Source organism: Chelonia mydas, chromosome 3 (genome assembly GCF_015237465.2).
Source record: "Chelonia mydas isolate rCheMyd1 chromosome 3, rCheMyd1.pri.v2, whole genome shotgun sequence".
In the NCBI taxonomy this organism is placed as follows: Eukaryota; Metazoa; Chordata; order Testudines; family Cheloniidae; genus Chelonia; species Chelonia mydas.
This window is the reverse complement of record NC_057851.1, coordinates 62,808,104-62,833,298: the sequence shown is the minus strand read 5'-3', so window position 1 is coordinate 62,833,298 and position 25,195 is coordinate 62,808,104. Positions and strand designations below refer to the sequence as shown.

General features: G+C 40.4%; 1 protein-coding gene across 36 annotated transcripts in view; it reads left to right on the top strand.

The window, feature by feature from the left end:
- SNAP91 (synaptosome associated protein 91) overlaps window positions 1-25,195 on the top strand; it is a 134,394-nt gene that overhangs the window by 20,175 nt on the left and 89,024 nt on the right. For all 36 annotated transcript variants that reach the window (XM_043542606.1, XM_043542604.1, XM_043542598.1 and 33 more), the window contains exons 3-4: window positions 20,890-21,032; window positions 22,432-22,507. In XM_043542606.1, coding sequence (XP_043398541.1) covers window positions 20,890-21,032; window positions 22,432-22,507 — 219 coding nt within the window. The remainder of the gene's footprint in view (window positions 1-20,889; window positions 21,033-22,431; window positions 22,508-25,195) is intronic.

Genomic DNA, 25,195 nt, shown 5'->3' with positions numbered 1-25,195 from the left:
TTAATGGTACATTGAAGAGGTTACATCATATATTCCCAGAAAATGTAGTGAAGGTTTGAGAGTATCTATAAACTAAGGCTAAAAAGATTTTACAGAGGTTTTGTAATCCTCTCAAAATCGAGCATTAAAAATTGGGGGAACTCTGCTAAAGTTTCTCTAAAAATAAATCCAAATGCGTTAAGCTAAGGCATCTGAACCACTTTACATCTTCCTGGTATCGATGTCCTGACATTACTGTATGTTGTAGCAGCCAGGCAAGGTACTAACAAACTTCAACAGGACTTTAAAAAATAAAGTGGAAACTTTTTTTTTTTTTTTTTTTTTTTTCCCAAGCTGCTGCTGCACCCTCAGTAGCTCTCCCTCAGCCTCTTCAACTCCTCCCCACTCCTTTCAAACTCCCCACTGTCCTTTCAAACTCCCAGCAGCCAGTGCTTCCAATTCTAATAATTACAAGCAACATCTAAACACCACATTCCCTCTTCTCTTAAGAAACTCTCCCAATTACAATAAACGTTGTTCTAACCACAGGAACAAATAAGAAACAAGGCACTATACTGTTGGCAGCAATATTACACTAAAAACACTATAGATACTACATAGCATAGTCTCTAGTCCAGACAGATGGTTGTCTGGGTCTGACAGGCTGTCTCTCAAGCCCTGGTTCCAGTGCAATGTCTTGTTGTGTTGATGTTACGGTGAAGTTGTCCAATGCAGACTGGGTGTTGGCATAATCTCCTCTTGGTGCATAGGCAGGTGCAAGATAAGCATTCCGTACCCACCCATCAGAAAGTCGATAGGTATAATATCCTCTGATTTCAAGAGGAGCTGTGAATTTATGGTCCCCTTTGTGTAAAATTCCAGGTTTTCGTATCCTAACAAAGGAACCACACTGAAACTTTGGTTCCTTAGTACCCCACGGCTTGTCTGTGAAAGCCTTATACTTTGCTTGGTTCTGTTCAGCTATTTTTCTCACATCATCCTTGGTTGGGGCCTCAGGTCACGCCTTTAACAATCCAGCAATGTTCAGTTTAGTATTCCTCTGTTTCCCATGTAGTAACTTTGCGGGTGATCTTTGCATTGTGGCATGTTGTGTAGCCCAGTATTCTTGCAAGAAATCAGTAGTGAAGGTTATCCACAATCACCATTCCAGTTTAGCTGTTTGCAAACTCTTTCAAACTTCTGTTAAACCGTTCGATTTCCCCATTGGCTTGAGGGTAGTATAGGGATGACCTTCTGGGGAAAATGTTCCTCTCTGCTAGAAGAGTTTCAAACTCCAGGGAAGTAATTTCACTACCATTATCTGAAACCAGTTCTTTGGCGTTACCTTCCCTGCTAAAAACTGAAGAGAGTACTTAATTATTGTAGCAGAAGAGATTTGTGATGTAAACGCTACCTCAGGCCATTTACTGAAATAGTCTGTTAAGGTGATGGCATAATGAGAGTCAATTGGAGCAGTATCAAAGGGTCCTACAATGTCAATCGCTACTTTCTCCCATGCAGATTCAGGAAGAGGAACAGTCTGTAATGGAGGGGTACATGTCACTGCTGTCTTATCGTGCATTTGGCAAGTGACACAGGATTTTATGATGCTTCAGTTTGAAAGTCCATCCCTGGCCACCAATACAGATCCCGTAGTCATTGTTTTGGTTCTGACAATTCCTTGATGAGTATTGTGTGCCAGGTGTATGAATTTTGACTGTAATTCTTGTGGCACAAATAGCTGTCGAGCAAAGAAAGTTCATCCCAAACCCTAAAATAAGGCAGCAAAACTGGGTCAAAGTTTCTAGGGTTACTGGGCCATCTTTGTCAGAAATTCCTGTAGTTTCTGTTGAATTGGACACACTGAACAAGCAGCTTGAAATTGTTCTCTTGTAACTGCAGTAAGAGTGCTTGTGATAAGAGTAACTACTGCATCCTCATCCTCCGGTGGACCATCTGGTGAAGGCAAAGGCAGGTGAGAGAGGCAATCAGCTACCACATTTTGGTTTCCAGGCTTATATTCCAGTTCATAATTGAAAGAGAGTAGTCTTGTAGACCATCTAGCAATACAATATCCTGCTCTTCCCAGTCCTTTCATTGTCAAAGGGCTGCGGTCTGTGCGCAACTTGAACGTGAGGCCCAACAGGTAAGTTCTCCATTTTTCAGTAGCCCAGACACAAGCAAGTGCTTCTTTTTCGACTGTAGAATATTTTCTCTCAGCATTACTTAGTGTCCTTGAAGCAAATGCAACAGTCCTCTCTGTCCTCATGAAATTGTGTGAGGACAGCCCCAAGTCCATAATCAGAAGTATCAGTAGCTACAATTGTGGACAATGCAGGAGTGAATCATGCAAGTACTGGACTATGTACAATCAAGTCTTTCACCGTTTCAAAACTAGCTTGTGCGTCCGTTGTCCGCACTCAGGTTGAACTTCCCCATGGTAATTCTCATAACGGTTCAATTACAGAAGCATAATTGGGAATGAATTTTGCATACCAGGAGGTAAGACCCAAGAAGGAACGTAAGGTTTGCAAATCTGTTGGAGCATTTGAAATTGCCAGGAGATGAGCTGGATCAGGTTTTAGTCCAGCCTGTGAAATTGTATGCCCCAGAAAGAGATCACTTTGTCTAAATTTGCATTTGGACCTATTGAGCTTGAGGCCTGCTTTGCTGATGCAGTTTAGTACAGACTGCAGGTTATTGTCATGCTCCTCTGAAGTATTTCTAAACATGAAAATATCATCCAAATAGCACTGAACTCCATGTTGATTCTTCAAAATAAATGACATTTTTTGGAAGGCACTTGGGGCTGATGTGAGACTGTATGGAACACTATTGAAATGGAATAGTCCCTCATATGTCCTAAATGCTGTGAGGTCTCTGCTGTCTTCATTCAACATAACCTGGTGGTGTGCGCTCTGCAAATCAAGAGTAGAAAACATCTTTGCTCCACGGAGTTCTGCAAATACGTCTTCTGTGTGAGGAAGAGGATGGCTGTCAATCACAAGAGCTTTATTTGGCTCCCTTAAGTCCTCACAAGGTGAATGCCTCCACACTTCTGCGTCACTACTATAGGTGAAACCCATTCTGAGGAGTTAATCTCTTCAATAATGTCCTCTTGAACAAGTTTTCTAAGTTGTTTTTTTTTTTTTCTCTCTCTCTGAAACAGCTTTCCTGACTGAAAATGGTAAGCGCCGTAATTTCTGTCATACAGGCATCACATTATTCTGCATTATAACTTTATGCAGAAACTCATAAGCACAGCCGAGTTTCTCCTCAACCTGGTGTTTGGGTTCCAGCTGAAACTGGTGTGTGTACCGCAAGAGTGCTTTGCTGAGGAAGATCAATTTGTCCATTAACTACCCTGAGATTTAAAGCAGCCAATAAATCTCTGCCAAGATTAGGAGTGCCTTTGTGGACAATGTAGAACTCTGCAGTTACACAGCAATCACCAAAAGTAACTAATGCTGGCAGGCAGCCACGTACTGGAATATGGTTTTTCAAATAGCACACCGAGTGAAGCTTGGGTTCAGTAAGAGGCACATCTTTAAAGTAATCCAAATAGATGGAATCGGGTAGTATAGATACTGCTGAGCCAGTGTCCAACATTAGCTGAATAGAGTGTGAATTGCCTGAGGGTATGGTGGAAACGTTGACTGGCACTTTATTTGTTCTGGAATGTATACAGTAGTGATTCTGTCCACGCTCAGCACAGTTACATCTGGTATTGTAACTGCATGCACCTGTTGATTGAACTGGCTGCTGCGACATACTTTAGCAAAATGCCCAATCTTTTTGCAATGATTACACTGAGCTACTTTTGCCGGACATCCTGTGTAGCTTGCAAGGTGTTGTGGGGATCCACAGTAAAAGCATGCTTTTACTGTATTTTGAATTTGCTGATTTGGTGTTTTTCATTAGTTTTCTTCTTGTAATTGTCTGCAGCGGTAGTGAATTTTTCTACAAAGGAGTCACAGCCTGGACTGTGCCTCCTGTATCCATGCTCATTATTTTGGCTTCAGCTGTAGCTGACTCAATCTGGGTAGCAATGGTTATTGCTTTTTCTAGGGTAAGTTGTGGTTCTAGAAGTCAAGGTTCTCTTACATGAAGCAGGATGGTTTTCTCAATCAGCTGGTCTTTGATCATCTCATCTGGCATATTCCCAAAGTCACAAGTTACAATCAGACTCCTCAGAGAAGCAATATACTGCATTATAGTCTTGCCTGGTTTCTGCTCACACTGATGAAATCTGTAGCTCTTTAATGCAGTGAGTGCAGTCTCATATTTATCATCTGCAGGGGAAGAGTGTAAAATATACTCTGCCTTTCTGCTCCAAGGCAGTGGATTAGCAGAGCACGCTTTCTTACTTCAGAAATCTCTGTAGCACTGATTGCAAGCAGATAAGTCTCAAACACATGAATCCAGGAAGCAAAAGCAATTTGAGGCTCACCTGGGCTTTCTACAAAGGGTGCAGGTGGGTTCAGAGGCAGAAGATCCATCCTCGTCGCCAAAATGTTGTCATAGCCAGGCAAGGTACTAACAAACTTCAACAGGACTTTAAAAAATAAAGTTGAAACGTCTTTTTTCCAAGCTGCTGCTGCACCCTCAGTAGCTCTCCCTCAGCCTCTTCAACTCCTCCCCCTCCTTCCTGTTTCCTGTCCTTTCACACTCCCAACAGCCAGTGCTTCCAAATCTAATAATTGCACAGTGTGGTGTTTACATGTTGCTTGTAATTTTAGAATTACAAGCCAGCTTAATCTAATCTGGGACCACATACTTTAAAATGCTGTAAAGACTCAGGTTTGTGTTCTCTTCCTTCCTTCCCCAAAATGATATTGTTTCAGAGCAGGCAATTAGGATATGTTGGGATTCAGTCTTGAGAATGACAGTTTTGGGGTTTTTTTTTCCCCCTCCTTCACTCTGCCAGGGTGCTAGTAGGAGGAACACTGAAATTTCAGGAGAGAAGTCTGGTTGCTTTCTGTTCTAGAGCCTGGCACCACACAGCTAGGGTTGCCAATTTTGGTTAGATGTATTCCTGGAGAATTTCATCACATGACAATATTTTAATTAAAAGATTAATCCTTTTTTAATTCTTGGAGACTCCAGGCCAATCCTGCAGGGTTGGCAAGCCTAACAGCCCAGAGGAGCAATTGCAGGGAAAGTTTTTTGCTCAACCCATGCAGCCCTGGGCTACAGCATCCTCAGTGAAGATGGAATCTTCAGAGAATCTTTAAGAAGTCTATATCTAACATATGCAACTGTTGGGAGTCTCTCCCCTCTTCTCTTCCCCAAGTCTTCTAACTTGGCCAAATTTGGGGAGATTTTCACCATGCAGCAAAAGGGGACCCCTTTGCTAACTTTTTCAAGGCTGTAGTCTAGAACATGGACATGCTAGAGCTCTTCAACAAAACACTAAGAATTTTTCAGCATTCAGAAAGATCTGTTTTTACTAGGGCTGTCAATTTAATCGCAGTTAACTCACGCAATTAATTCAAAAAAATTAACTGCAATTAAAAAAATTAATTGTGATTAATCGCACTGTTAAATAGAATACCAATTGAAATAATATTTTTGGATGTTTTTCTACATTTTCAAATATATTGATTTCAATTACAACACGGAATACGAAGTGTACAGTACTCACTTTATATTACAAATATTTGCACTGTAAAATGATAAAAGAAATAGTATCTTTCAATTCACCTCATACAAGTATTGTAGAGTGTGTTGTTAAATAACTTCACTCAAAAACAAAATATTGTAAAGCTTTGGAACCTACAAGTCCACTCAGTCCTATTTCTTTTTCAGCCAATTGCTTAGACAAACAAGTTTGTTTACATTTACGGGAGATGCTGCTGACTGCTTCTTATTTACAATGTCACCGGAGAGTAGGAACATGTTCACATGGCACATTTGTAGCTGGAGTTGCAAGGTATTTACTTGTCAGATATGCTAAATATTCGTATGCCCCTTCATGCTTTGGCCACCATTCCAGGGGACATGCTTCCATGCTGATGATGCTCATTTTAAAAAAAATGTTAATTAAGTTTGTGACTGAACTTCTTGAGGGATAAATGTATGTCTCCTGCTCTGTGTTTTACCCGCGTTCTGCCATATATTTCATGTTATAACGGTCTCAGATGATGACCCAGCATGTTGTTTCACTGCAGATTTGACAAAACGTAAAGAAGGTACCAAAGTGAGATTTCTAAAGATCGCTTCAGCACTCAATCCAAGATCTAAGAATCTAAAGTGCCTTACAAAATCTGACCAGGAGGCAGTGTGGAACATACTTTCAGAAGTCTTAAAAGAGCAACGCTTCGATGTGGTAACTACGGAATCCGAACCTCCAAAAAAGAAAATCAACCTTCTGCTGGTGGCATCTGACTCAGATGATTAAAATGAGCATGTGTCGGTCCGTTCTGCTTTGGATCATTATCAAGCCGAACCTGTCATCAGCATGGACCTGTCTTCTGGAACGGTGGTTTAAGCATGAAGGAACATACGAATCTTTAGCGCATCTGGCACGTAAATATCTTCTGATGCATGGCACTGTTGTAGCCAGCAAACACCAGTTCTCACTTTCAGGTGACATTGTAAACAAGACGTGGGCAGCATTAGCTCCTCCAAATTGTAACCAAACTTGTTTGTCTGAGCGATGGGCTGAAGTAGGACTGAGTGGACTTGTAGGTTCCAAAGTTTTTCATTGTTTTATTTTTGAATGCAGTTATTTTTTTTGTACATAATTCTACATTTGTAAGTTCAACTTTCATTATAAAGAGATTGCACTACAGTAGTTTTATGAGGTGAATTGAAAAATACTATTTTTACAGTGCAAATATTTGAAATAAAAATAATATGAAGTGTACAGTGCTCACTTTATATTCTGTGGTGTAATTGAAATCAATATATTAAACAGTAGAATACCATATATTCAAATATTTTTGGATTTTTTCTACATTTTTAAACAGTGCAATTAATCATGCAGGTAATTACAATTAATTTTTTTTAATCGCTGACAGTCCTAGTTTTTACCAAACCTTGTAGGAAACATATGAGTTGTTTTGCGGAAAAGTTCTTAACAAAAACCCAAACTTCAGACTAAGCTGGACACCAGGCATAGAAAATAGCTTAAATAGTTGACACATGGCTCAGCAAAGCAACTGAAAATGGGATCTTAAAATGGAAAGTTCAGCATCTTCTACTAGAGATGGCTCTGCCAACTCTGCCTCTAAAGTTGAGGAAGATCGAGTTCTTGGTGGCTTTTAAAAATATCATTTTGATTTAAAGAGGTTCAGTGTTACAAATGACTGTACTCATGCTGGTAGGCAAGCTTAAATTACTCAGAGTTTAAGGCTAGAAGGGACCACTACACCATCTAACCTGACCTATATATCGTGGGCCACCAACATCACCCAGCATCTTCACACTAAATGCAGTAGCCAAAATTAAACCAAGTAACACAGCCTACAGGAGACTAGACTTCTTGGCCCCAGGCAGAGAATAGGAGGGATCAAAGTGCACCAGTTGACTAAGTGCAGAGAGATCCAGATAATCCTGGCAAGCAACCCCACTCCATGCTGCAGAGGAAAGTGGGAAAAATACCCCAGGTCACTGCCAATCTGATCTGGGGGGGAAAATTCCTTCCTGATCCCATATATGGTGATCAGCTAGACCCTGAGCATGTGAGCAACTTTGAATTGATCTTCCTTGAACATGGGTGACAATACTGTACACAGTATTCCAAATGAAAATCTTACCAGTGCCTTGTACAATGGCATTAATACTTGCCTGATTCAGCCTCAGATCATATTTGCCTCTTTCACAGCTACATTATATTGGTGGTTCAGTCATCCTATGATCAGTCCATGCACCCAGGCCTTTCTCCTCTTCAGTCACTTGCAACTGATGAGCCCCCTAGCTTGTAACAGAAATTCTCATTATTAGATTCTAAGTGGATGATCTTCCACTCTATACTAGACAATTACATCCAGTTTCTGTCTCTCCAGTCTTCACGGTTATCCAGAACTTCTGTATAATATTCCAGGCCACAGCTAGAGGCATTAATACAGAGGACATCTCAGATGTTTCAGAGGAAGGAGACCAAAAACCCTGAATACATCGGTGAGATGCAGGAGGAATGGGGTGGGCGGTTTGTAGAATTCTTTCCTGGCACCTCCAGGTAACTAGCTGAAGTCCTGAAACATAAGCTTTAGGAGCATAAGACATAAACCAAAAGGGGTCCAACCATCATAAGCAACCCTGTCATACAATCACACTCATAAAACTTGTCTACCTCTTGAAACTAATTCAATTGTTTGCCCCCTCAACTTCTATTGGGAGGCTGTTCCATAACATCACTCTTCTAAATCTTCTAATTTGGTCATGGCATGTTTATACTCATTTGTTCTTGTGGCAACATTGTCCTTTAGCTTTTATTAGCTCTTCATCCTACGTGGTGTTTGGTCTCTGTACATCAGGGAGGTAATCCTATCCCCTCTGTCTTCTTTTTGTGAGTTTAACAAGCCAAGTTCATCCAGTCTCCTTGCATAAGATAAGCACTCTATTCCCTTGAGCATTCTAGTAGCTCTTCTCTGCTTTCATGCACATGTTCCATATTATAATCCTTATTTGGGGGAAAATACGCAAAGAATTTAATTGAGCCATACCTTGATCATCTCGAATCTCCTCCCATCCACACTGCAGAGTAATCCAATCTTATTCTTTATTTATAAAACTAACAAATCTCTTGTTTTAATTTCCTTAGCAAGAACTAATTCAGTTTGACTTTTGGCAATTCTGACTTATTTCTACATTTTCTAATCTCCAAAATGTAGCTTTCTTTAAGCAATCCCTTTTTCCATTCCCTGTAGGATATCTGTTCACCTCAAAAAAAGGTTAGGAATAATTATTCATCCAACTAGGACTGAAGCCTTTTCCCTATACATTTCCCCTCTCCCCTGCTTTGTTTAGGATGCAAATTGTAGATAATTGCATAGTTGATTTAAAGAAATTCCAAACCTCCAGTTTGACTTGAACTAATTCACTTAGTCAGCCATTTTTTTTAAATAAAAAAAAATGTAGTTGACATCCTGGTTTTGATCAGGGTGGATTTGATTTAAATCTATTTGATTTTAAATCACTAGTCAGGAAGACTTGATTTAATTATGGATTTCTACATAAAAGTGCATTTTTGTTGGTTGTTTTAACCGTAATACATATTCTTCACAACTCAGAGATAGATGTAGGTTTCATTTTTAGAAGGTACACACTATACATTTTTAAGTGATTTATTCTGAAAACTTTTCAGATTAGTTTTACAGCTATATCAGAAAATCAGTGATTGGTTATTTCATTTACCAAAGGTAATTGAAGCAGTTCACCTCCCGATGACTTCATAAATATCTATCTCCCATTCAACAGGTTAATCATTAATATTTGGAAGATTTTCTTGCCATGCTGTATTAGGAGGAGAACATCACCAGACAGACACATAAATTGTTTTATTTAACTAAAACAACAACATTATGTATTCCGGATTTTTTCTTCAACAGCAAACATATAATATTTTAATACTAACTAAATTAATATGCTTAAAATTCAATTTTTTAAAAAAATAGTTAAAAAAAAAAACCACCACCACCACCTTAAATCGCCTGTCAGCCAGGCCAACATGAGAAACTTAAAATATTGGCTTCTGCAGCTAACTCAGTTGTTTTCACCATCATTTTTCTGTTTGTTCATAATCTGGAAAAGAAAAACAAGCTTTCCTGTTTTTTCAGGTCCCAAACGATTTCTCAATTTGGAATGAATTAGTACAAAGGAAGAAAATAGTCTTTCTATACCAGCAGACGAAGCTACTGCTGTTAAAAGTGAGATTATCACTTCAACAGTCTCTGAATCCAAGTGCTTAAGTGACTTCCACCAGTTCACTGGTGTGACTTTATTTAAAACATCAGCAAGCATATATTTCTTGAATGGTTCACGCTTAGCTCTGAAGTTGATTATAGTTGGCATTATGGAGGGATGATTGCTGGATGTCCATGTCCTAGCCGACTCCTTCAGCAGTTAAGGTTTGACCCTAGTATTGAGAATATTTGGAAGAAAATGAGCTGGAGATAGTGCTTGTCCCATTCGGTTTTTTTAATGCTTGTAATTTAACTCTGTCATTGCATATTTCTCTTTTTAAGATCTCACTCGGTTCCTTTCAAATTTAAACATCAGCAATAAAACAGCTATTTCCCTGCATTTTGTTCAAGGCTACAGAAATAGGCTTCAGGGTACTCAGCATGTGTACAACATGTCTCTTAAGCCCAATGTTGAGAACTTTGGCTGTGGCAGGGCCATCTATTTTTTTCATGATTTTGTTCACCCTGTCATCAGATTAGGCCAGTTCTTGATACAGTGCTCAAAACAGTCCACTCCTGAGTTCCATTGCATGTCTGGTGGGAGAGTTAGCTTGGTTCCTTCCACTTTTTTCAGAGCAGCTGCTGCAAAGTGGTTGTTACGGAAGTATTTTGCAATTTCAGCAACATTGATGTCTGGCTAGGAGGTGCATCAAATGAGCACTGCAACCGTATGTTAACTTGGGACTCTCTTCTGAATTTGGCTTCATCTTGGATCCATTTGCAGCATTGTCTGTGACCAAGCTGCGTACTAGACAGTTGATTTTTTTTTTTTTCAGTTATAGCTGTTACTGCTGCTACTTGTAAGTATTCAAGTAAATGTGTGTGCATTTCTTGGTGTATCAATTGTTTCTGTAAGGAAGACATTCCCTTCTTCTGCTGTCACAGAAGCACATATAACAGGATCATTGTGGACATTGTTCCACCCATCAAGAATCAGATTAACAATTTTACCCTCTAGATCTTTTGCACCCTGCTCAATTTCTCTTTCGTACACTTTATCCAGCAATTTGCCTGCAACATCTGCTCTGCTGGATGGACTGTATCCTGGTCTGAATGACTGAACCATGTTAATGAAGTGTGGGTTCTCAGTCATACCGAAAGGAGCATTTGTTGCATAAACAATCTGGGCAATTTTTTCATCAATTACCTCTTTTTGTAATCTGCTGGTTCTTATCACAAACGTATCTATGGTTGGTTCTGGATGATGGAGCTTTTTTTCTTTTTGCTACAGGTGACATACATTATGTGACTGAAACACTATCCTTGGCAGATAACTGAAACTGTAGAAAATTATGGTGATCTTGAAGGTGAATAGTCTTCAGAATCCTACATTTAAAATGCTAGTACCATAGAGTAACAACTATATTTTTTTGCTCCAACATGAGAATTCAAGAGTAGTCCAGAAGGAAGAGAGACAGTCCTTAAGAAAGAAGTATGAAATAAAAAAAAAGTTGACCAACCTGAAGATCCTGCATGTTCCTTTTATCCTCTTCAATGCAGCTTGCTCCCAAGAAGAACACTTCTCATGATGTTGTTTTATGCTGGCAACCAGGCCTTGCATTTCTTGGTTGCACTGTGTTTTGCATTTTGCACACATGCCTGTCTTACCCACAGGTAGAGGAACTTCATTAAAATATTCCCAAATGGGGTCTTTTTTATGGCCTGCTGCCGTTATACGTTTTCCCTTCTAGTGAGAGAATGGTATGGTAGATCTCAAATCAATGGAAGCTACACTCAGAAAGACCTCAAGACTTCTGGACTATGCTGCTCAAACAGTTTCACTTTGGTTTCTACTGCCTGTCCCTCCCTTCTCACATTTATCTCCAGACTTCTTCTCCTTGTCCAGAGCTATTCCTCCCCCAACCATCTTCTGTACATTTAACTTTTTGAAACTTTGCACTTTTAGAGAGAGGTAAGGGACTGACTCTGTGTACACAAATTTGCAGAGGGATAATAGGGTTGAGGTCTGTTATTTCTCACCTCTATTTATTTATTTATTTTATTTATTTAAAAATATTTTTGCTGTCAACAAGCCTGTTATCTCTGGAGACCCAAATCCACAGTTTGAGAACTTCAAAACTAAGCATCTCTGGTGGTATCTTCTAGACTGAGCACTGAGTCACATTGGGTAGGAAAAAAAGATTAATCTAAATAATCTATACAGAAGCCCTTGGAACCCCATAAGATTGGGTCCATAATCCATGAACTATTGGAACTCCTTTACAAAACTTTTTTTTAAACATTATATGAATATACTGTCTACTATAGAACTAGAATTTATAATCCCTATTCTATAATGAGACATTATAGCTCAAAGATGTATCTTAATTGGCTTTTTTCCCTCAAAGCATTTTATCAAAAAAATCCAATTTAAATTTGAGTATTTGCTTCAGGTTGGGGGATTGTCTGAAAGCAAGGACTGGCCTGTCTCCCAAGATCTGAGAGTGATGGGTCGTCCTTCAGGATAGGTTGTAGATCCTTGATGATGAGTTGGAGGGGTTTTAGTTGAGGGCTGAAGGTGATGGCTAGTGGCGTTCTGTTATTTTCTTTGTTGGGCCTGTCCTGTAGTAGGTGACTTCTGGGAACTCTTCTGGCTCTATCAATCTGTTTCTTCACTTCAGCAGGTGGGTATTGTAGTTGTAAATGCTTGATAGACATCTTGTAGGTGTTCGCCTCCGTCTGAGGTGTTGGAGCAAACGGGGTTGTATCGTAGAGCTTGGCTGTTGACAATGGATCGTGTGGTTTGGTCTGGGTGAAAGCTGGAGGCATGTAGGTAGGAATAGCAGTCAGTAGGTTTCCGGTATAGGGTGGTGGTTATGTGATTATCGCTTATTAGCACCATAGTATCCAGGAAGTGGATCTCTTGTGTGGATTGGTCCTGGTTGAGGTTGATGGTGGGATTGAAACTGTTGAAATCGTGGTGGAATTCCTCAAGGGCTTCTTTTTCATGGGTCCAGATGATGAAGATGTCATCCATGTAGCGCAAGTAGAGTAGGGGCATTAGGGGACGAGAGCTGAGGAAGTGTTTTTCTAAGTCGTCCATAAAAATGTTGGCATACTGTGGGGCCATGCGGGTACCCATAGGACTGCCGCTGATTTGAAGGTATACATTGTCGCCAAATGTGAAATAGTTATGGGTGAGTCACAAAGTTCAGCCACCACTCTCTCAGATCTTGGGCGACAGGCCAGCCCTTGCTTACAGACAGCCCCCCAACCTGAAGCAAATACCCACAAGCAACCACACACCCACAACAGAACCACTAACCCAGGAGCCTATCCTTGCAACAAAGCCCGTTGCCAACTGTGCCCACATATCTATTCAGGGGACACCATCGTAGGGCCTAATCACATCAGCCACAATATCAGAGGCTCGTTCACCTGCACATCTACCAATGTGATATATGCCATCATGTGCCAGCAGTGGCCCTCTGCCATGTACATTGGTCAAACTGGACAGTTTCTACGTAAAAAAAAAAAATGGACGCAAATCAGACATCAAGAATAACGTTCAAAAACCAGTTGGAGAACACTTCACTTCAATCTCTCTGGTCACTCAATTACAGTCCTAAAAGTGGCAATACTTCAACAAAAAACTTCAAAAACAGACTCTAACAAGAGACTGCTGAATTGGAATTAATTTGCAAACTGGATACAATTAACTTAGGCTTGAATAGAGACGGGGAGTGGATGGGTCATTACACAAAGTAAAACTATTTCCCCATGTTTATTTTTCCCCCTCTCCCCCCCCCCCCCACTGTTCCTCAGACATTCTTGTCAACTGCTGGAAATGGCCCACCTTGATTATCACTGCAAAAGGTCCCTCCCCCCCGCGCTCCTGCTGGTAATAGCTCATCTTAAGTGATCACTCTCGTTACAATGTGTATGGTAACACCCATTGTTTCACATTCTCTATGTATATAAATCTCCCCACTGTATTTTCCACTGAATGCATCCGATGAAGTGAGCTGTAGCTCACGAAAGCTTATGCTCAAATAAATGTTAGTCTCTAAGGTGCCACAACTACTCCTTTTCTTTTGCAAATACAGACTAACATGGCTGCTACTCTGAAACCTGTCATCTTCTGGTGTTCCTTAATCGCTTACTGTTTCTTCATTTAATTGATTTTCTTCATCCTGTATTGAAACCAGGCATAACTTCCAGTTGAGCAGACCATATAGTCTTGAAGTCTTCATATTAAAATTAGAGATTTTTTTTTGTGATGGTTCACTGCCACATCACTAGGTAAGCTATGGCTAATTATCCTGACTCTTAATTTTCACCTTATTTCTGGTTTGAATTTATCCATCTTCAAGTTTCCAGTCATTGATCTTAACCCTTTTGCCCACTAGATTAGAGGATTCATATATCAGAAATCTCTTCCCCATGTAGATAATTCCAGACCCCAATAAGGCTGTCTTTCTGTCTTGATCATATTCTTTAGCTACTCCCAAATGGCAGGTTTCTTTTTATTCCCATATGTATTGGTTCTTGATGAGTGGTAAAATTTTCTCTAGTATTGCCTCTTTAATAACTTACTTGCATTTGTGCACTTCTTCAGGTCTGTTTCTTGTCCCAGGCTTAATTTCTTATTTATGTGCCTGCCTGTATTTAAACTACTGAGACTTCATAAATTCAATTCAAAACTTAGCCTTATTACTCTACTTGGCTTTGCCCTTTCAGCAGATGAAAGATGTCATGTAGAACAAACTGTAGAGTGTTGTTGAATCAGTTGAATGCTTCTGTCTTTCATTCCCGTGACTTGAAGGGAGTTTCAGATTAAAATGTACATACTGAGGAGTAAACACAGGAACTAGAAAATCTGACAGGCAAAAACAATTGCCTTTAGCCACCTTCCCTGTGTCATGGCATCATGTCATTGTCTTCAATTATTATTCTCTGGGTTACTTATATAGGCTTTTTTTCCCTAGGTGTTTACAAACTTACATGATGTCCATCTTTTACATGCTCTCTCTGCCCTCTATCCTGCTGATATCTGTTGCACTGACTCCTGATGCCTTGCTTTATGATTTGTGGGGATGAAGCGGATGAATCAGGTCCTGAATTGTTTTCCTTTTCCCCCATCCCTCATGCTTTTCAGTTTCACTGCTGAGGTAGGGTTGGTTCTGAGTTGTATACCTTGCATGTGGCACAGGCTACCAAGTGTTTGCTTGCTATACTTATGCTTAAGGATGGTCATAAGTGTGTTAGGCTGATGGAAAAATTAGCTGAATTGGGTAGTGTGTAAACAAAGCTGCTCCAGACTTTTTTTGCTTTTAGGGTTTTCACTAAGTGAATAAACTCCACCCTTAATGTATTACTATAGTGTTGTGAATAGACAAATGTCAACCTGATTGAACAACAAAAATACATCAAGTGGAAAGTATGTATTAGAGCTTTCTGAGAGCATAAACTGCTGCCACACTACCTTGGTGTAATGTGTAGGAGTGGGTGAAATGGCAGCATCTTTGTGGAGGTTTTCCTGAGGCTAATTGGGCTGTAGCACTGATGTTGCCGTATTATCTAATTACTAGTGTGTATTTTGCCCTTTAGGCGCACCACTTTTAGCAAAGATCAATTAAAGAGGTGATACTAAAACACTACATTTTAATATACTGTAAATTTAGAAAGTATTTTAAGTCATTATTGTCCACTGAACCTCTTTTAAGCCTGGACGTAAAGATGCTCTTTGGGAGGTAGCAGCAGGATAAGAGTATTTATCACACCATAAACCACTAGTTCCACACTTCCCAGTTCTTGCTTTCTTTGGAGGTGAAACAGTTGTAAACATGACCCACGTGTTCTGGTAATAGCTGAGCTATAGGTTACTTTGGTTTCCCTCTCCTAGTGACCAGGGCCGGCTCTAGGCACCAGCGTTCCAAGCAGGTGCTTGGGATGGCAATCAGAAACGGGCGGCAGTGTTTCTGCAGCAGCGGCAATTCGGCAGCAGCTTCTCCCTTTTGCCATATGCGGTGGCAGTTCGGCGGCGGCTTCTCCCTTTTGCCGTCCCGGGCGGCAATTCAGCGGCGACAGTTTTGGGGTGATTTTTGTTTTGTTTTCCACCGCTTGGGGCGGCAAAAACAGTAGAGCTGTCCCTGCTAGTGACTTATATGAGCACATTATTCATAAACCTTTATAGGCAAGTTTCTTGTGGTTTCATTTGCTTTTGGATACCATCTTCCAGATCACTCTTGTGTACTGTATTTCTTAGAAGATGGCTGTCAAGGCTGATTCCCCACTCTGGCACTTTGAGTGCAGGATTCTAAAAGGATTCTTGCAAGGATTCTAAAAATTAATACTGGCCACTCCAAGCTTGTATTAAACTCCCAAGGTTACAGATTTTCTCTGACCTTGGGTGGTGGCAGCATCTACCCATCCAAGTGCAAAAAATCCCTTTTGGAACCCAGGAAGGCACACTTGGGGTACTCTCAAGCCCTTTCACCACCCCCTCCAGGGAAGAGCTGAGAGAGAAAAACAAAGGAAATCAGCTGTTGCCCCCAGCTAATTCAACAACATGTGCACAAACCTCTTAAGACACACACAAACCCAATTCTGTTTTCTAAAAAAAGATAATTTTATTAAAAACAAAAAGAAAATACATCTGGAACTTAGGCTATTGCTAGATTTTAAAAGAGCAAATATAATAAGCATCAAGAAATGGTTGGGTTTTTTTTTTTGTTTTTTGTTTTTGTTTCAGATCCAGCTTAATAGTTACAAGCAAAACAAAAGCATTTGGGGGTTAGCACAGAGGAGTCCACAAGCCTTACAGAAATAAGAGATAAACCTAATCGTGTCTTCCTAGATATTTCCTGATCTCCTACATATTTGGGGTTTCAAATGAGTAGTTTCTAGGTATGATTTGATTTTTTTTTCATACCTGGCACAAGCTCTTATAGTATAGTTCCTCCCCTGTCCCTGATCTCCGGGAGAACAGCCCAGACAGAGAAAAGGAGAGTTTTTTGTTTCAATTTTAAAAAGTTCTAGCCTTTCCATTGGCTCTTTTGGTCAGGTGCCCACTCCCTTCCTTTTACCTATAGGCTTTTTAACCCTTTCCAGGTAAAGCAAGTAAAGAACAGCTACTAACAGGGATTTTATAGCTGGCTGGCTGGGTGTCCAGAAAAGGTAGCTTACTCCCCCCTTCATTTAGCACAATCGTAAACCCTCCTCTGAATTTGGGTCCTAGGTTTCCTTTAACAAATCCATTTAAATATGGGTAACATTCAGGTTCAAACATCCTTAATGTTCATAATTCCAGAATCAACCAGGGAAGGCTGGTATAATCCAGGGCTCACAGTTGCTGTCAGATTACTGGGAAATTGGCCTTATGTGTTGTACTGACGTTCAAAAGTCTCTCACTTCCTGTAGTCAGGGCTTAATTTGTGCCAGGGCTGAGCCCTGGCACCTCTAGGGTTTCCACATCAGTTATAAATGTAAAAAATTTGCTTGAGCCCCAGCACCTCTTTCATTACAATTAAACAATGCCTGTATTACATCAGGCACAGTAGTATATGTATTTATGAACATGTAAGTGTGCTCTTTAGTGGTTGTGCTAACACCTCAAATGTCACTCTTGTGTAAATTAAAACTGTGTTCCATGCAGAACTAGATTTAATAGCAGTCTAAATTTCGGAATGCTGTGTTCTTTTAACACATACTGAAGGTCATTAGTACTGTATCACTTTAGAAATCAACTGTAATGTGACCTAAATAGCCATGTCAGCTAATCAAACATAATTGGGGTTTAATGGATATGAAGACTGAACTACTGCAATCATTGATGCAATTTATTGGTGCTCCTTACAAATTGTGGGTGAGGAATAGCTGCAGGATAGAGGGTCTGATCCTGAGGTGCAGAGCACTATAACTGTTATTACCCACACTGACACAGTTCTGAGAGAAGATGGGAGGGTAAGTCTTCACTTCTGCTGTAAGCTGATCCTCTGTAGAGGGTGGCAGGGTCCTGGACTATGGGTCAAAAAAATGCTGGGCTCACACTGAGAGCAGTTAACATGTAGAATGTTTGGATGCATCTCGAAGAAGAAATAAAACCAGGTATGTAAGGTTCTAAACAGTGGTGTTGCCATCTAGAGTAATAAATCAAAATCTCTTTAATGTTTCTAGTTCTGAAACTGCGAGTTTTTTGTGTACATGATAAACCTAAGTAATCATGATCTGTCAACTCTCATATTCTGCTCTATCATCCCTTTTCCTGTCACTAGTTAGGACTAAACTTAGGCCCATTAAGATCTGCATGCTTGAACTCTAAGTGCTGTGTGGCTTTTCACTCACGTCAGTGGACCTCTGCATGGGCACAAGTGTTGCTTCCAAATTCAAAGCAACTGACAGCACTGAATTTTTGGTCACATTACTTCAGTACAGGTTTTCCTGGTCCTGCTTCTGGTGTTTGAAGGTTTAGTTTCTTGGGCCTACTGCCATCAGCTGCATCCAAGGCAAGGTTCTACTAATACTGAGGGTATTTTAGAATTGACTATTTGCCCCATTTGTGTTCTTATTATGGCTGTAGTGCTAAACCTATTTCTGAGACTGGTTGGTTGAACTTTTTGTAATCTTCTTTTTTTTTTTTTTTTCCATTTAAGATTTCAAAACATTGTCTGTCAGATATCTGCCTTAATGCAACAGATGGATCTGGGGAGGGCTAGGTCTACCAGTAATGCCCTAGTGGAAAATAAACCTATCCCATCTCTTGTGGCTGGGAAGAGTTCTCGAATTCCTTGTACGTGTTCTCCTTGGACCAGACTAACTTTGGTATCTGATATAGAATCCCACAACCATATTTTTTTTCCTTCTCTTCCCCAGACCCAGATATTTCTATATAGTGTGACAAAGTTCCTGCTGTACCTTGGTGGGTCTTGCGCTTATTAGTGAATTTGCTCACCTTGGAGCTTCACGGCAGCCCTCAGCTTGGCCGTTTTTTTCTGAATTCACAGTCCAGGTCGACTCTTCCTGTGTCTGACCAGGAGTTGGGAGGATTTGGGGGGAACCCGGGCCCGCCCTCTACTCCGGGTTCCAGCCCAGGGCCCTGTGGAATGCAGCTGTCTAGAGTGCCTCCTGGAACAGCTGTGCAACAGCTACAACTCCCTAGGCTACTTTCCCATGGCCTCCTCCCAACACCTTCTTTATCCTCACCATAGGACCTTCCTCCTGGTGTCTGATAATGCTTGTACACCTCAGTCCTCCAACAGTCCGCATTCTCACTCTCAGCTCCTAGTGCCTCTTGCTCCCAGCTCCTCACACGCATACCACAAACTGAAGTGAGCTCCTTTTTAAAACCCAGGGGCCCTGATTAGCCTGCCTTAATTGATTCTAGCAGCTTGTTGATTGGCTGCAGGTGTTCTAATCAGCCTGTCTTAATTGTCTCCAGAAGGTTCCTGATTGTTCTGGAACCTTCCCTGTTACCTTACCCAGGGAAAAGGGACCTACTTAGCCTGGGGCTAATATATCTGCCTTCTATTACTCTCCTATAGCCATCTGGTCCAACCCTGTCACAATAGTCTTCTTCCCCCACCCTCACTCCACCCCAAAGCCTCTGGGTTTTGAGGGTTTGCTTTGCATCCATAATTAACTCAATGTATGTAACTGCTGGTCAAAGCTTTCATAAGTTAAGAAACGGGCTTACAAAAAATTGAGATCCTTATCACTTTTGTTGCTGTCCAAAGCTATGGAGACGCTGGAAGACGTAACTGCAGCAGTGAACATTTTGAAGGATAGCTTTACAACAAGAACTAGAAACTCCTCTGTTGAAAATAAAAGTTAAATTCTTCAATAACAGATATCAAGATATCAAGCTTTCTCTGGCCTATGTAAGCAGAGTGCATGGGTTCACTTATGATTCTCAAGTGACATGGTATTATAAGTCTATTACAGAGAATGTGACCATTAAAATGTTGTTCTGGCTGATACGCCTTTGGTATCCTGATGAGATCTGCAAAGGCATGCTGGCATGACTCTTAGGGTTGGGCTACACTGCAGTTAGACACCTATGGCTGGCCCGTGCTAGCTGACTCAGGCTCACAGGACTCGGGCTAATTGTGATATAGACATTCAGGCTCAGGCGGGAGCCTGGGCTCTGTCACTCTCCCGCCAGCCTGAGCCCGAACACCTACAATACAATTAAACAACCCCTTAGCCTGAGCCCTGTGTCTCCATGTGCGCTGACTTCGTGGGTGCTCCAGGGCTGAAGCACCCACAGGGAAAAATTAGTGGGTGCTCTGCACCCACCAGCAGCCAAGCTCCCCGCCCCGCCTCACCTCACCACCTCCTCCTCAGCCTCCACCTCCTCCCCTGAGCATGCTGCGTCCCCGCTCCTCCACCTACCTCCCAGCACTCACTGTTGCCAAACAGTTCTAGCAAGCTCCGGGAGGGATGGGGGAGGAGTGGGAATGTGGCGCACTCAGGGGAAAAGGTGGGGCTGGGATTTGGGGAAGGAGTTGGAATAGGGGCAGAGACGGGGGGGGGGGGGGGAAGGGACTTTGGGGAAGGGATTGGAATGGGAGGGGGAGGGGCAGGGGTCGAGTCAGGGCGGGGCCGGGGGCAGAGGAGCGGGGGTCGAGCACCCATTGGTACCAATAAAAGTCAGCACCCTATGTGTGAGTCAGCTGGTATGGGCCAACTACAGGTTTTTACTTGCAGCGTAGACTTATCCTTAGAGCCTGCATTACTAGATAACCAACAATAGTTGGTCCTATCCTCTCACCTACTTCATATAAGACCAAAACGTGTCTTTAACTCCAAAGGAGCTTTTGATAACGTCAAATTGAATTGTGTAACTTCTTTAAGAATAAATGTTGGGTTGGGATGGCCAGTACACTCTCACAGCCTTGAGGATAGATACTATGATAAATGTCTTTGGACTCTTGTGTTTCAATATATTATCTGTTATCACAGTCTCATTGGAACTTACTCTAATCTAGTCTACCAGATGCTGTTTGTCTTTTCTGTACTTACTGTAACCGTTTTCCTTTTTTTTTTTTTTTTTTTTAAATAGATTTGATCCAGGCAACCAATGAGACCAATGTTAATATTCCTCAAATGGCTGATACTCTTTTTGAGCGAGCAACAAATAGTAGCTGGGTGGTGGTTTTCAAAGCCTTAGTTACAACACATCATCTAATGGTTCATGGCAATGAGGTAAGCAAATGGAATTCTCTCATAAGACCGTGTTTACCCTGAAGAAATTCCTGGATAGGTCATTGAAAATTTAAAAGTAGCTTTTTAAATTGTTTTGATCTCTCGATGTTCCATGAAAACAAAGGACTACACTTGTCAGTTGCTATTTTCCAAACTTAAATTGAAGCTGGAGATATTAAGAGCAAGTACAGAACTAGCAGTTCGGCTTTCCTTCCAGCAATTGTAATTTGTCAACATAATAGATCAGGTAATCATTCATTTTTTAACTTCTGCCTCATCTTAATTAGAAAGTAAAGTTAAAGTTACAAAGAATATTTAAGTTGTAACTTTCTAATATGCTTGTTTAAGACCATAATGACTGAAGTTCAGGAAAAAAAAATACATAGGGGGAAAAACTCTAAATGTTGTGGAATCCTCACTTTTACATGCCTCCTGTGACTGGTTCTCTGATTTAGGTCTGTCTGACCTCTGTTAATGTGTTCTTTTTTTGCTTAAAAACTTGAATTTTATACTAACAAGGCATTACCCATTTCATTTTTATTTATTACATAGCCACAGCTCTTCAGACCATTCTTTCTCCACTGTATGCAAATTTAATAGCATTTCTCAGCTCATATTTTCCTAATCCTTGTTTGTGTTGACTTTAGATTAGTGACTCTTTAAATATAAAACTTGAGTGAATTCAGCCTCTTTACAATTGTACTTTGCATGTGGAAAGAAGTAATTCCACTCGCTCCTTCCACTGTGTGTGCGCACATGCATGCACCATGCACTTGTCTCTTATGTAGCTGCATTACAATTCCTAGTCCAACTCCATTTGTCTATCATTCCAGAATTTTTTTAGTTGGTTACTAATGTGCTTTCCCCATTTTTGCTGTCTTGCAGTAAATGAAGCACTCGGCATATAAGCAATGCCTAATACAATAGGACCCTGATCTCCTCAGCCGGGGCTTGCACAGGTGCTACTCTAATACAGATAATCAGTTTAATAGCGCTATTCTCTGTTCTGTCCTCTTGCAAACTAATAGATCTTGCTGCTCCTTAATTGTCTTCTACCTTTTGTGGAGGCCAGTTAGAGGAAGGGCAGGACAGTAGATTAGCCTCGGTCTCATTTTATGAATGCTATTAAAACTGTTGAGGAGAACAACCAAAGGCTCAAGCCAAAACATAGGTTCTAACTCCCTCCATGGTCCTGAGTTTTGAGGAAGTTCTAATCTGGTTCCAGGCTTTGTGGATTTGACCATCTGTATCCACTTGAGTCAGAGTGACTTGGGTCAGTTAGCAGGAGATCAGCTGAATCTTCCCTTTATATGTACATCTGATCAACTCTGATTTTTACCTGCTTGCAGATCTGGACTGGAATGGAGAGGAAATTGACTTTCATTTTTGTGTCTTGCAGAGATTTATTCAGTATTTGGCATCTAGAAACACACTATTCAATCTCAGCAATTTTTTGGACAAAAGTGGATCACATGGTAAGAATGTGGTGGCCTGTCTGTATTAAACTTTAGCAGTAAGATACTGCTAATATCTCATAGGCCTTGCTAACCTATATTAGTAGAGAGACTCATTGAAAGGTATGAATTAGGGAGCATATGAAGCCAAAATGGGAATAATCCATTCTAAAATGTATTTCATTTGACAAACTTACATTTTCTTTACAGGTACAACACTTTGTAAATGTAATGAAGCTGTAAGGCTAAGTGAGATGGGGCACTATCCTAAAACTTCCCAGCTGGCCGGTCAGTTTCTGCAGAACTTAAAATTTTCATGGGGGAGAATAATTGAAGTTCCCATACCTCATGATTCAAAACAGAACCTTTCAAGTGGGAATAAGGCAGGGTATCTTATCCTATTAATTTATCTCTTTATTATGATTGGATGTAATGGAAGTTAAAGATGAAAGTGGCAACTGGTTTTATTTATATATAAATATATATTTTATCCATCCTGGGAAGTACTCGAAATGAGAAATTGTTCCCTAATGTGTCTTCTCATTTAGTCTAAAACATGCCTAATAAGGAGGACTCCATCACTTGTAGGAGATGTTCTGTACCTTTCAAGATAGGCTTTTGTTTTCTTATCGTTACACATTGAGAAAGGGAAGAGGGGGGCAAGAGGAAGTTGAGGAGGCCAGAGGGGCCAATCGAGGGGCGGGGATGGCAAGTTGGCATGAGAAAGTGGTGGAACTCTAATTCTGCATTGATTGCTGAACTTTGTAGTGCGGCTTCCTTAATGTGGTGTTGTTTTTTAACCTAAAAGTTTTCTCTGAGTGGAATAAATTCCCTCTTTTTTTTTTTTAAGAGCAGGAAGCTGTTGAAGAATTATATGAATGGCTTTAGGAGTATGTGCAGGAAACACACATGCTGGAGTGGTTGCTAGCATCAAAAAGATGTTTCAGCTCTTACCAAAAAGGACACATCATACAGGAGGAAAAAAAATAGTATTTTGAGTTTTGTTATAGGTTCACACACAGGGAAAGGAATAAAACTACAGAATAACATATTTAAATGCTTGAGCTCCATTTGTTTGAATTCCTGCTGATGCCTGGTTTGGAGTAATTCTGCTTTCTATGTTGACAAATTCTGTTCTTCCCCGCCCCCACCACTGTCCTCCTTGTTTAGAGATATCTTAAACTTACGATTTATAAATATTTACCACAATATACAGAGACCCATAATCATAGGGTAATATATAAAGTTTGGGGAGCTGTCCAGGGAATACTATAGTGATGGGCCTGATCTTAGTAAAGATATGAAACCTGCTATTTCAAGATCATTAGTGAAACTGGCAGTTGATATTGAATTGGAAGGAGAGACAAACCCTACTGAAGATGGAAATATGGGCAGAAAATAAATGTTCAGCTTGGAGAAAATCCAAAACACAGATTCTATGCCTCAGAGGGAAATGTGGAAAGATTTATGGGTGATGTGGGATGCTAATTACACCTGATAAGCATGGAGATGTAGCAACAGAAGGCCAGTGCTGTTTGGGGCTGCATAGACAGTGGCATCACAGGGGGTCATTGATAGCACAGAGGTATTGCCCTTATATAAAAAGCCCTTTAACGTTGCCAGTGAAGACGCGCTCTCTGCGTTAAATACTATTGATTTTCATATGAAGTTGTCAGTATAAAATGCACTAACAATTGTAAGGGAAAACTAATTTATTTAGTTGGAGTTAGAATTAAACTAATCCCAGTCAGACTCCTAAAAATACAAATAACAGATACCAATATGTTATATGCCCAAAGTGTTCATAAAGGTATTTTGAGTGACTTATTTTTTACCTTAGTGATCTGTACACGTGTTGTCTACCTTTTCTCTTTTGTCAATCTGTCTATTTTACTGTCTCCACTGTTCCCTTTGACAGTCATGCTAGCAGTAATTGCAGACTTCTGTGCTTCTAACTCTTTCCATCATCCATTAGGTTATTAAAAATGAACACATTTCTCCGGCTTTTATTCAGAGTATTTATTAATGCTCTAGGGGATGTGTCCTTATCTAATTAATTTTGACTCCTTTTATGTAGTGTTTTACAGAATCTCAATAACACTGCAATGGCACAAGCTTACTTAAATTTTTTCTACAAAAGACTATTTTAGTAAACTAATCTGTTTGTTCAGGAAACTTAAACTAAGTTCTGCTGAAATCTGGCATTAAATAAAACCATCTTAAGTAATGAACAAGTACATGGAGTTTAGTCTGGGTTTGTGTAACTCTTAATATACACCTCTCATCAAATGAAAATTAGAAAATCAAAACTGAGGAGCAACCTAAGCCCTTTCTTTGCCTGCGGTCCATGTCTGTGGATAGGCTTGAGGCACCACTTTTGTATATATTTTTGAGTTGTAGGACGAGAAGTCTGGAGTAATGATTCTTTGCATGCCCCTCCCCATTTTGCAACTGATGCTCTTGCCAGTTTTACACAATCCTCCATTTCCAGTGAGGCCAGTCCTGATTTATACTAGCCTTGTTCTAACGTTAGACTGCCAGTTTTTACTTCAATCTAGTAGAGAAATATAATCTACCGTATTAAAGTAGAAACATATACTTCAAAGTGTTACAATAGCACAATATCAAATACTTGCAAAATCCATCTTTCAGTTAAGAGCAAACCTCTGCTGTCTTATGCTTCACTGATGTATACCACTGAGATCTTTG